This window comes from Tachyglossus aculeatus, chromosome 13 (assembly GCF_015852505.1).
Source record: "Tachyglossus aculeatus isolate mTacAcu1 chromosome 13, mTacAcu1.pri, whole genome shotgun sequence".
In the NCBI taxonomy this organism is placed as follows: domain Eukaryota; kingdom Metazoa; phylum Chordata; class Mammalia; order Monotremata; family Tachyglossidae; genus Tachyglossus; species Tachyglossus aculeatus.
The window spans coordinates 1,328,951-1,341,227 of NC_052078.1; the positions used below are offsets into that span (position 1 = coordinate 1,328,951).

Consider the following 12,277-nt stretch of genomic DNA (forward strand, 5'->3'; position numbering starts at 1 on the left):
AAACACGTTCGAAACAGAACTCGTCTTCCTTCTCTGTCCTCCTCCTATCTTTCCTGTCACTCTAGACAACACCACCACCCTCCCTGACCCAGAAACCCTCAACCACGGCATTATTCTGGACTCCTCCCACCTGTCCAATTCCCATAATCGATCAATCCATCACCAAATCCTGTAGGTTCTTTCTTCGCACCTCCAGAATTGCCTTTTCCTCTCCATCCACGCTGCCACCACGAGTCCAAGCATTTATTAATAACAATGATTATTATTATCGCATTTGTTAATCGCGTACTGTGACAAGCAGTGTTCTAAGCACTGGAGCAGATAAAGTTCATCAGGTCAGACGCAGTCCTTTCCCCTACACGGGCTCAACATCTAAGCTTGGAGGGAGAACAGGAACTGAATCCCCACTTAACAGTTGAGGAAACTGAGGCGTCAAGAAGTTAAATGATTTGCCCAAGCTCACCCAGCAAACAAATGGCAGAGCCAGGATTAGAACTCAGTCCTCTGACTCCCAGACGAGTGCTTTTTTCCACTAGACCACGCACATCTAGACTCGACTACTGTTCGGGTTCCTCGCTGACTACCCTGCCTCCAGCCTCTCCAGTCTGTACTTCTGCTGCCCGGATCATTTTTTCTAAAACACCATTTTGTGCATTGCCCCCGCAAAACCCCTTCACAAACCTCCAGTGGTTGTCCATCCCTCTCCACATCCAACAGAAACTCCTACCCATCAGCTTCAAGGCACTCAAATCAGCTCTCTCTGCCCCCCACCTTATAATAATAGTGATATTGATGGTATATGCTAAGCACTTATTGTGTGTCCAGCACTTTTCTAAGTGCTGGGTAGATACAAGATAATCGTGTTGGACAGCTCCTGTCCCATTTTCCAGATGAGGGAACTGAGGCATAGAGAAATGAAATGACTTGCGCAAGGTCACCCAGCAGACAAATGGCAGAGCTGGGATTAGAGCTCAGGTCCTTCTGATTCCCAGGCCCGTGTTCTAGCCACTAGGCCAACTGCTTCCCAAACCTTCTCCTCGCTCCTCTCCTACCACGGCCCAACTCATCTGTTCCTCTGGCCTCTCTGTCCACCCGCCTCCTGCTCATGCCCTCCCTCCTGGCCGGACCTCCCTCCCCATCCACAGCCGAAAGGCTGCCACTCCGCTCTCCCGAGCCCTCCGGATATAAGCCCACCTCCTCCAGGAGGCCTCTCCGCCCCACCCCCCGGCCCCAGCCAGGTCACAGCCGGCCCACGGCCAGTTGAGCCCTCGGGGATCGCCCGCTCCACCTCTCCACTCACACGGCCCGCGGACGCCTTACAAAGTAGGGAAGGGAGACACTGACTCAATCTCTAGATCATTTTCCTTTCCTCCTCTTCTACCAGGCCGCTCGATTTTAGCGTCCATCTCCCCCACTGGACTGTCGGTATCTCGAGGGCAGGGATCCCGCCTGCTAACTCTTTTGGACGCTCCCAAGTGTACAGTACAGTGCTCTGCACACAGTAGACGCGCAGTCAATACTACTGACTGACAGTTGAACTGATTTCCCAGGCAGGGCACCCGACCTCCAGGAGGAGCGGGCTGGGGGGCTGTTGGGGAGGGTTCCACAGGGCCGGGACTTCCTGGGGGAAAGGGGCCGAGGGCCAGCTCTGGGCAGAGGCCTCAGAGCAGAGACCACCCAGGGGGAGGACGAGGAAAGGGGTCTCGCCTCCAGGGCCTAGCCATCGGACTATACAGCCCTTGGCTTCCTCTTGCCCCTCTTTGGGAGCCCGGGGGGTGAGGCCGACACAGCTGGCCCTGTTGGCGCTGGTTGGTTTTCACGTCTCTGGCAGGCCAGGGTAACCTTGTGTGCCCGCCTGGTTTGCCACATGGGGAGCGGCAGGCAGAAGCACAAGCAGACTGAGTCGTTTTAGGGGCTGGGGGGCATGGCAGCGGCGGTCGAGCGACGGGAATGGGGAAAGAACAGGGATGAGGAGCTGGAGGGGAGGTGGGGACGGGGCAGGGGAAGAACAGGGACAACGGGACGGCGGCGCTGGGGCGGGCGGAAGGCGGGGAGAGGCAAATCGGCCAGGCTCGCCACCACCCCCGCCCCCGCCCCGGTACCTTTGATTAACAATTTAGCCGAAGAGAGGAGGGCCCCGGCCTTGAAGGTGACCATCCCCGAGTCCTCGGGCCCCAGCCCCTGGAGCGTCAGGGAGTGGACGCGGCCGTCCTGGACCGAGATGCGGCTCAGCGGCCCGTCCTGGAGGGCCGTGCCGTCCAGCCACCACTGCGCCCCGCGCACGCCCCGGCGGGTCAGCTCGCAGGAGAAGGTGGCCGCCTCGCCCGCAAACACGTCCACGTGCTGCAGCCCACGCGCTATCTGCGCCTCCTCTTCTGCGGGACAGAGCGAGAATGAGGGAGGGCAGCGCAGGGGGGCCGGCGCCCGGGCCTGGCCGGAACGAGAGCGGGATCACCCCCGGCCCGGGACGAGGGAAGACGAAGGGAAGCTGAATCCCGGCGGGCCGAGGAAGCCGAGGGATTGGTTTCCCAGAAGCGGCCGGCTGCGCCCCGTGAGCGTCGTTTGGGTTCTCCACGGCTGGCCTAGCCGGCCGCGCCCCGGGCAAGGAAAGGGTCACGGATGATGGTGACTCCCAGACGAGTGCTTTTTTCCACTAGGCCACGCACATCTAGACTCGATTACTGTTCGGGTTCCTCGCTGACCACCCTGCCTCCAGCCTCCCCAGTCTGTTCTTCTGCTGCCCGGATCGTTTTTTCTAAAAGACCATTTTGTGCATTGCACCCGCAAACCCCTTCACAAACCTCCAGTGATTGTCCATCCCTCTCCACATCCAACAGAAACGGATGATGGTGGCCCGGGTCACCATCAGGACAGGAGTCCCCCCGGGTTCTCGACTGGCTCAGGGGCAAAGGCTCTGGGAGGGCAGTCCTGGAGCTCGTGGCTACTTGGCATAAAATGAATGTGCCCCTCACAGAGAATGGTGAATTAGCCCATGGGGACAGGGGGCACTGCCGTTTTCCCTCCAGTCGCCCCTAGCCCTTCTGCCCAGCCCCACATCCCTCATGCCCCAAGTGTCTCAGAGGGAGGCAGGGAGGCCAGCACCAGGCCGGGGGAATGCCCAGGCTGAGCCTCTGGGGCTGGCTCAAGACCTTGGCCCAGAGACTGTGGGGTGGGCAGGGCAGGGCCTGCAGGCTTAGTGGGCAGCAGGGGTGCTGCCCACTGGCTGCAGCGGACAGTGAGGGTGGTCTTGAGGAGGCGGGGCCAGCGCGATCCAGAGGAGGAGGCAGGGTGGTCTGGGAGCCAGGAGACCCGAAGGCCAGTTCCGGCTCTGGCTGTGGCCTGCTGGGCTGTATCACCCCTCTATGGGCCTCGTTTTCCTCCTCTGTACAATGGGGAGAAAAGTCCCTGACCTTCCCTACCCCACAACAATGTTGCGAGAGTGAGGAGCTGACCGATATGGAACTGCTCTGGGAAAATCAAAGCAGGGAGACACACACACTCACTCACTCACTCACTCACTCACTCACTCATTCAAGCTCTCGCTCTCTCACTCTGCTCTCCCTGGCCAGGATGTGGGACCCGCGCCACACTGACAGCCTTTCTTCACTGACCCCCAGCTTGTCCACATCACCAGTTGTGTTCATCACTCTCCCGTCTCCCTTCTGAGTCCTGCCTGCCATCTCTGCTGGACCGGCAGGTCCTCTAGGGCAGGGACCAGGTCCACTAACTCTCCCGGACTCTCCCTAGCGCTCCATGCAACCGCTGGACGGGACGGAACCCTGTCCCCTGGGGCCCTTCTCCGCAGACAGGGAGGCGCCCGGGGCATTTGAAGGTTGAGTCCCTGGCAAGGGGCGTCCTAGACACCAGCGAGCGGGAGCAGGGTCCGGATGGGTCTCTAGAGCTGGACCGCCCTTTCCCTAGAGTTCATTTGTGGGGGGGGACTGTCTCGCGGCGGAAAAACCCAACATCCCTGACCCCCGGGTGGCCCTGGGATGCCGAGCTGCTGCTATGCACCCTGACCGCCCTCAGCCCCCCGGGCCCCTGACCTTGGACGTAGACAGAGGCAGTGCACTGTTGGTCTCCGGCCCGGCAGGTGTAGACGCCGCCGTCCGCGGGCTCCACGTGGTGGATGAGCAGCTCGGCGCGGGCGCCCTCCTGGCGGATCTCATATTTGGCACCGGGCCCCAGGGGCAGCCCCTCCTTCGTCCACTCCACGGGGACGCCGGGCCCGGACAGCCGGCAGCTCAGGACGGCCGTGCCCTCTTCTGAAGCCTCCACGTCCTGTGGCACTTCCCGGAAATGTACCGGTGGGGCTGCGGGACGGGGCAGGGGGGTGCGTCACTGCCCGCTGCCTCGGTCTCCCCACGGGGACCGCTCCCTCCCTCCGCCCCCATCCCACCTCTCCTCCACGGCCCCCGTGGTGACCGATGACTGGCTGTGCGGAGCCCAGTGAAGGTCCTTGGGGCCGGGAATGTATTTATTGTTGTATTGTACTCGCCCAAGCGCTTAGTACAGTGATCTGCACACAGCAAGTGCTCAGTAAATACGACTGACTGAATGAATGACTGAATGGCCGGGGGTCACGGTTGAGGGCGGCGTGGAGACGACTCACATTTGACACGAAGCCGGGCGCTGCTGCTGATGTCTCCGGCGTGGCAGGTGTACTCGGCGGCGTCGGAGGGCATCACGCCCAGGATGCGCAGCTCGTGGACGGCCCCGTCCTGGCTGAGCCGGAACTTGTCGCCCGCCACGACGGCGTCGTCGTCGACGCCCCTGGTCCAGCTCACGGGCACAGCGGGCTGGGAGAGTTCGCAGCGCAGGGTGGCTGCCCCGCCCTCCTCCACCTCCAGGTCCTCCAGGGCCCGGATGAAGGCCAGCGGGGCGGCCGCCTCTGGAAGGAACAGCTTGGGTTCAGAAGGCCCCATCTTTCCCGCCGATCACTCGCCTCCCCCTCTTCTGTGGCCGTTTTGGGTTTTTTTTATGGTGTTTTTTTTTTAGCGGCATTTATAAAGCACTATGTGCAAAGCGCTGTTCTGAGCGCTGGGGAGGTTACAAGGCGATCAGGTTGCCCCACGGGGGGGCTTACAGCCTTCATCTCCATTTTACAGATGAGGTCACTGAGGCCCAGAGAAGTTAAGTGACTCGCTCAAAGTCACACAGCTGACGATTGGCGGAGCTGGGATTAGAACCCGTGACCTCTGACTCTAAAGCCCGGGCTCTTTCCACTGAGCCACGCTGTGTGGCCGTCTTGTTCCCTCTGACCCTCGCATTCGCCACATCTTCCCCCGCAAATTCCCCCCACCTCCTGACTCCAGGAAGCCACTTCACCACCAAGCCTGTGCCTTGGCCGGTCCCCGCTGCCCTCCCTTCCCCTTTCCCAGTCACCCCCTTCCTTCTGTCAAGGATCAAGAACACCCATGGCGGGGCCTGGGCAGATCCTGGGTAGAAGCAGCGTGGATCAGTGGAAAGAGCCCGGGCTTTGGAGTCAGAGGTCATGGGTTCAAATTCCGGCTCCACCAACTGTCAGCTATGTGACTTTGGGCAAGTCACTTAACTTCTCTGTGCCTCAGTTACCTCATCTGTAAAATGGGGAGTAAGAGTGTAAGCCCCCCGTGGGATAACCTGATCACCTTGTAACCTCCCCGGTGCTTAGAACAGTGCTTTTCATATAGTAAGCGCTTAATAAATGCCATCATTATTATCCACAGACAAACATCTGTGCTGGGTCACTGGGGAGAGTCGGGGATGGAGAGGGGAGTCAGAGATGATGGATGGTCCACCCCGAGTCACTGGAGGAGTCGGCGATGGTGAGTGGCGGAGAGTCGGGGATGTTGGATGTCACTTGCTGGGTCACTGGGGGAGAGCCGGCGATAGAGAGGGGAGAGTCAAGGGGGTCAGATGGTCTGTGCTGAGTCACTGGGGGAGAGTCAGGGATGGAGAGGGGAGAGTCGGGAATGTCGGAAGGTCTATCCTGGGTCCCTGGGGTGTCGGATGGCCTGCGCTGAGTCACTGGAGAGAGTCGGGGATGGAGAGGGGAGGAAAATCAGGGGTGTGATGGTCCGTATGGGTCACCGGGGGAGAGTCAGGGATGGAGAGAGAAAGTCAGAAATGAGAGTCCATCCCTAACCACGAGAGTGGGTATCCAGGAGGGTGGTCAGGACAGTTCCTCAGAGCCACGTGGTGCCTCTGTGGGAGACAGTCCCGGGCCTGGCTGTGATCCGCCGATCGGAGTGCCCAGTCTGCAGCTCTGGCAAAACCCTGTCTCTCCTCAGGGAGCCGTCCCAGACCAATCCACGGGGCTGGGGAGAGGCCACCACACCGGAGTCGGGGGTGCCCGGAGTGCCCCGTGACTCACCGCTGACGCTGAGCCGGGCCTCGGAGGTGCTGGGCCCCGCGCGGAAGCTGACGGTGCCGGAGTCTTCCGGGGTGACCTTCCTCAGGGTGAGGATGTGGACGGTCCCCTGCTGCTGCACGGAGATCTCGTTCATCTCATTGGACTGGAGGGGCACCCCGCCCAGGCTCCACTGCACGTCCGGCCCCGGTGCCCGGGACAGCCGGCACGTGAACTGGGCATCTTCCCCCTCGCTCAGACGCACGTCCTGCAGTCCCTCCACGACGCTCACCTCCGGTGCTGTGGACGACGCAGCACATGGGCACCTCGGGGAACTGCCCGGGACGCAGGGGTGGGCCAACCGGTTGCACCCCCAAACTCCCAGTCATCTGCACTGAGGATTACGGGCATCGGAGGACTGGTGCCTTTTCACTTTCTCAGAGGATCGTAGGCTGCTTCTGCTGCCACCCAGCCACCCCCAAATTGTTTGCCTGATCCGGTTTTCTGCATCCCCCCCCCACGGGGCTTCCTGGGAGAACTCCAAAGGCCGAATTGATGGGAGTGGAGAACAGCGGGAAGAGAAGCGGGACCTTGAGGAGGGATGCGGTCTCCCGGGGAGAGGGCACGGTGTGGTGTTGATGACGGGTGGGCGCTCAGTTATCCGGGACCAAGGGTGGTGAAAGGAGTGGATGATGCCCGAATGATCCTCCCGACCCACCCGGCCCCACCGCCCGAGGCCCCGGTTGGAGAAGAGCGTAGCTTCTGCCACGGCGTTTGCCCACCGGCCCTCGGTGGCCCAGTTAACCACCTCGATCTCTTGGCTGTCCACTTTGGGGGCAGGAAGGGGGGAGCCAGAGTGGCCCTCCCCCACCCCAACAAACGTCTCCAGGGCTGCAACAGGGATGAGAGCCGGGAGCCCCGTCCCTGCCCTGCTGGGGGCCTTCGGGCAAGTTGCTCACCCTTTCCGGTACTGCTTTTCTTTCTGTATACTCTGTGGGGAGGATCCCTCTTCTCTCTCTCCCAGTCCTCAAGCCCCAAAGACAAAGGGACGGTGTCCTCTCTGACTGTCGTGGACCAGCCCCAGCACTCAGCGCAGTGCTTGGCACACAGTGAGTGCTCAATTGACCCCATCATTGAGATTAGACCAAGCAGAAGCTGGGCCCTGAGCCACTGCCCATTCCATCCCTCCGCCCTTCTCCTCTAATAATAATAATAATAACAGTGGCATTTATTAAGCGCTCACTATGTGCAGAGCACTATTCTAAGCGCTGGAGAGGTTACAAGGTGATCAGGTTGTCCCATGGGAGGCTCACAGTCCTAATCCCCATTTTACAGATGAGGTAACTGAGGCCCAGAGAAGTGAAGTGACTTGCCCAAAGTCACCCAGCTGAGAATTGACAGAGCCGGGATTTGAACCCATGAACTCTGACTCCAAAGCCCGTGCTGTTTCCACTGAGCCATGCTGCTTCTCCTCCTGCACCTCTTCGCTTCCGTGGGCGGGGGGCCGGAAAGCAGAGTGGGGGTTAGAGAGGGAGAGGCTGGACGTGGGGAGACAGGAGGCTCGTCCAGCGGTCAGGACCCCGAGCACAGCGACAGACCGGGCTACGACGACCTGATCCCCGCTCCGTACCTCGGACGGTCAGCTGGGCGGTGGAGGTGTGTCGTCCGACCCGGAAAGTGACAGTGCCGGTGTCCTCCGGCGTGACGTGGTGCAGGCGCAGGACGTGGCGGGTGCCCTGCTCCACGGTGATCTCGTTCACCTCGTTGCTCTGCAGCGCCAGGCCCTGCAGGCACCACTCCACGTCGCGGGCATTCTCGTGGGACACCTCGCAGGCCAGCTCCACGTCCGCCTCGGCGCTCACCACCACGTCCTCTAGGCCCCGCACCACGGTCACCTCTGGCTCTGCGGGGCGGGACCAGCGGGGGGCTCAGAGACAGACCCTCCCCGGCATCGGTGTCCCGCCCACCTGCTCGCCCAACCTCATAGGCGTTCCCCGCCCGCCTCACCTTTGACCTTGAGCGTGGCGGTGGTCTTCTGGTCACCGGCGACGCAGGCATACTCGCCGGTGTCCTTGGGCTCCACGTGGTGGATAACCAGCTCCTGGACCGTCCCCTGCTGCCTCATCTCGTACTTGGAGCTGGACGTGAGGACCTCGCCCTCCTTGGTCCAGTGTACGGCGGCCTGGGCCGTGGTCATCTCGCAGCGCAGTACGCTGGTCCCCCCTTCCTCCATCTCCTCGCTCTGCAGGCGCTTCTTGAACTTGGGCTTGGGGGCTGCGGGGACCGAGGTGCCGACGGCAAACCTTCATCAATCCCCGGGTGGGTTCTGGGCACCGGTTGCTGGGCCCAGACTGAGCAGAGGGCTGTACTTGGCACCACCTCCTCCCACCCGTGAGCCCCCGGAGGGCGGAGGAAACGGCCGGGGGCACTCCCGCTCCCGGGCCGCGGCGGGCGGACCCTCACCGTTGACGGTCAGGGTGGCGGTGGTCTGCCGGTCTCCTGTGTCACACGTGTACTCGGCCGAGTCCTCCTGCTCGGCGTCCCTGACGGTCAGCTCGGCCACTCGGCCCTCCAGCCGCATGGCATACTTGGCGCAGGGGAACAGCTGCACGCCGCCCTTCCTCCACTCCACCGCCGTCCCGGCCTTGCTCAGCTCGCAACGCAGGGTGGCCGAGCCGCCCTCCTCCACCCCCTGGGGCTGCAGTGGCTTCTCAAACACCACCGGCTGGGCTACCCCCGGGGAGGAGAACAGGGCCGCAGGGTCACCGGGGGCACCTGTGCCCGCCCCCCAGCCCCACCTCGGAAGGAATCTGAGTCTCACGGTGGGGAGGGTCCACGCCTGAGGGCTGGGAGAAGAGGCGGGATCCGGGGGCGCCAAAGGGTGCAACGGGGACTCCCCCCACCCTCCGGCATCCCCCTGCCCTGAGGAGTGGTCTGAGACGCTGGACCCTTCGGCCTACCCCCCCAACTGCGTCCCGGTCCAGGTCTACCCCGCCCCCCGCGGCCCCACCATCCATCCCCAACCTGTGACGGTGAGGGTGGCCGTGGTGCTGGGGCCCCCGGCCACGTCGCAGCTGTAGGGGCCGGTGTCTTCCAGCCGCAGGTCGTGGACCAGCAGCTCGGCCGTGGCCCCGACCAGCCGCATCTCGTGCCGGGCACCGGCCCGAAGCTCCAGGCCGCCTTTGCTCCAGGTCACGGCGGGGGTTGGCTCCGACAGCTCGCAGCGCAGCGTGGCCGTGGCCCCCTCCTGGGCCACCTGCCTCTCCAGGGGCCGGGTGAACACCACCGGCCGGGCTGCGGGGGGGGGACGGGAAAGAAAGGGTGAGATGGTCGGATGCGAGACCGTGAGGAGGCCCTGCCCACCTCCACTGCCACTCTTGCCAGCTGCCACTACTGCCCTGAGGGCGGGAGGCAACCCAGAGCCACGATGGCTCACTTCCTCTCACCTAGGCCTCGGCCTGGACAGGTCCCTCCCCACCTCCACCCGCCCAGTGGGGCCCAGATGGGGGCCCGGGGACAGACCAGGGCACAGCTGGGCACAGATGAGCCTGAGAGTTTCCACAAGGGCAGCTACCTGAGGTCACGGTCTCCAGGAATGGGGTCCCCTGTCGTTTGAGGGGCCCTGTGTGGCTCACCCCAGCTCCCACAGGCAAACCAGACCCCCACCCCACCGCGTCCTCCCACTCCGCCCTCCCGCAATGGGTAGAAATGGGGGTGGAGTCGCCACCCCCCTGGTGGGGCTCTAGGGATAATAATGATAATAATAATGATGGCATTTATTAAGCGCTGGCTATGGGCAAGGCCCTGGGGAGGTTACAAGGTGATCAGGTTGTCCCACGGGGAGCTCAAAGTCTTCATCCCCATTTTACAGATGAGGTCACTGAGGCCCAGAAAAGTGAAGTGACTTGCCCAAAGTCACACGGCTGATAATTGGCGGAGCCGGGATTTGAACCTATAACCTCTAACTCCAAAGTCTGTGCTCTTTCCACTGAGCCACGCTAGAGAACCACCCGGTCCCTGGGCCGGAGAGTCGAGGAGGAAGCCGGGGTCTGCCATGGGGGCAGAGCGGGAGAGGAGAGACGGGGAGGGGGCCGCGAAGCCAGCTGGCAGAGGCCAGGCGGAGAGACAGCGGGAGGTTGGGGGTGGTTCCTGCCGGGCCAGAGAAGCAGCGTGGCCCAGTGGAAAGGACCCAGGCCTGGGCGTCAGAGGACCCGGCTGCTAATCCTGACTCCCCGCACCACCCCGTGCCTGCTGTGTGAGTTTGGGCAAGTCACTTCACTTCTCTGGGCCTCGGTTTCTTCAAGCTTAAAAAGAGGATTTGATACCTGTTCTCCCTCCCACTTTGAAAAACTGCGAGTCCCATAACAACGACATTGGTTAAGTGCTTACTATGTGCAAAGCTCTAAGCGCTGGGGAGGATATAAGGTGATCAGCTTATCCCACGTGGAGCTCACAGTCTTAATCCCCATTTTCCAGATGAGGTAACTGAGGCCCAGAGAAGTGAAGTGACCTGCCCGAGATCACACAGCTGACAATTGGCGGAGCCGGGATTTTGAACCCACGACCTCTGACTCCCAAGCCTGTGCTCTTTCCATCGAGCCACGCTGTTTCACGAGTCCCATGTGGGCCAGGGATCGCATCTGGCCTGATGATCGTGTATCTCCCCCAGGGCTTGGTACAGTGCGCAGCGCACAGTAAGCGCGGAGCAGCCCCAGCCCGGCCGAGGACGACGCTTACCGAGGACGGTCAGGACGGCGGTGGTCTCCTGGCTGCCGCACGCACAGGTGTAGGGGCCGGAGTCCCCCAGGCCCAGGTCCCGGATCCGCAGCTCGGCCACGACCCCCTCCTGTCTCATCCTGAACTTGGCCCCCGCGGGGAGGGTCTCGGAGCCCCTGCTCCACGTGACGGGGGCTGGCTTGGTCAGCAGGCAGCGCAGCGTCACCGTGCTGCCCTCCTCTACCTCCTGGCTGCTCAGCTCCTCGCAGAACAGGGCGGGCGAGGCTGGGATGGGGTGGTGGGGGGAAAGAGAGATGGGGAGAGAGAGAGAGATGGGGAGACGGAGAGAGGGAGAGACCGGGAGAGAGAGACATACACTCCTACGGGGCCCTCACGGGGCCTACATCCCACTTCCCCCTATTTAGACATGTGGGACGGGGACTAGATTCAACCTAGTCTGTATCTACCTCAGCACGAAGTGCTCAGCACAATGGAAAGCACTTAACACTTGTTAGAGAAGCAGCGTGGCTCGGTGGAAAGAGCACAGGCTTTGGAGTCAGTGGTCAGGGGTTCATATCCCGGCTCCTCCAATTGTCAGCCGTGTGACTTTGGGCAAGTCACTTCACTTCTCTGTGCCTCAGTTCCCTCATCTGGAAAATGGGGATTGACTGTGAGCCCCCCCGTGGGACAACCTGATCACCTTGTAACCTCCCCAGCGCTTAGAACTGTCTACGTATTTTGGTTTGTTGTCTGTCTCCCACTTCTAGACTGTGAGCCTGTTATTGGGTAGGGACCGTCCCTATAGGTTGCCGACTTGTACTTCCCAGGGGCTTAGTACAGTGCTCTGCACACGGTAAGCACTCAATAAGTACGATTGAATGAATGAATGAAAGAATTAACTAATGAACCAGGTTACTGTGGTGTGTGGATAGAGCACGGTCCTGGAAATGAGAAGGACCTGGGTTCTAATCCTGGCTCTGCCACTTGTCTGCTGTGTGACCACAGCAAGTCACTTCACTTCTCTGGGCCTCCGTTACTTCATCTGTAAAATGGGGATTAAGGCTGTGAGCCCCATGTGGGACAGGGACTGTGCCCAACCTGATTTGCTTGGCTCCACCCCAGCCAAGTCCAGTGACTGGCACATTGTTAGGGCTTAAATACCACAATTATTATTATTATTATTTCGGCCAGGGATGATGAGGGAAGCCCAGTCGGGACAGAAGTCCGCGG

General features: G+C 61.5%; 1 protein-coding gene across 1 annotated transcript in view; it reads right to left on the reverse strand.

Annotated features, from left to right (window-relative positions):
- The window catches only part of OBSCN (obscurin, cytoskeletal calmodulin and titin-interacting RhoGEF), a 96,955-nt gene that overhangs the window by 34,657 nt on the left and 50,021 nt on the right, over positions 1–12,277 (reverse strand). The window contains exons 42-50 of the mRNA XM_038755935.1: positions 11,069–11,332; positions 9,356–9,625; positions 8,795–9,061; positions 8,339–8,605; positions 7,962–8,234; positions 6,356–6,631; positions 4,613–4,891; positions 4,047–4,313; positions 2,103–2,375 (exon numbers count right to left, since the gene is read on the reverse strand). Of these exons, the coding sequence (XP_038611863.1) occupies positions 2,103–2,375; positions 4,047–4,313; positions 4,613–4,891; positions 6,356–6,631; positions 7,962–8,234; positions 8,339–8,605; positions 8,795–9,061; positions 9,356–9,625; positions 11,069–11,332 (2,436 nt within the window). The remainder of the gene's footprint in view (positions 1–2,102; positions 2,376–4,046; positions 4,314–4,612; positions 4,892–6,355; positions 6,632–7,961; positions 8,235–8,338; positions 8,606–8,794; positions 9,062–9,355; positions 9,626–11,068; positions 11,333–12,277) is intronic.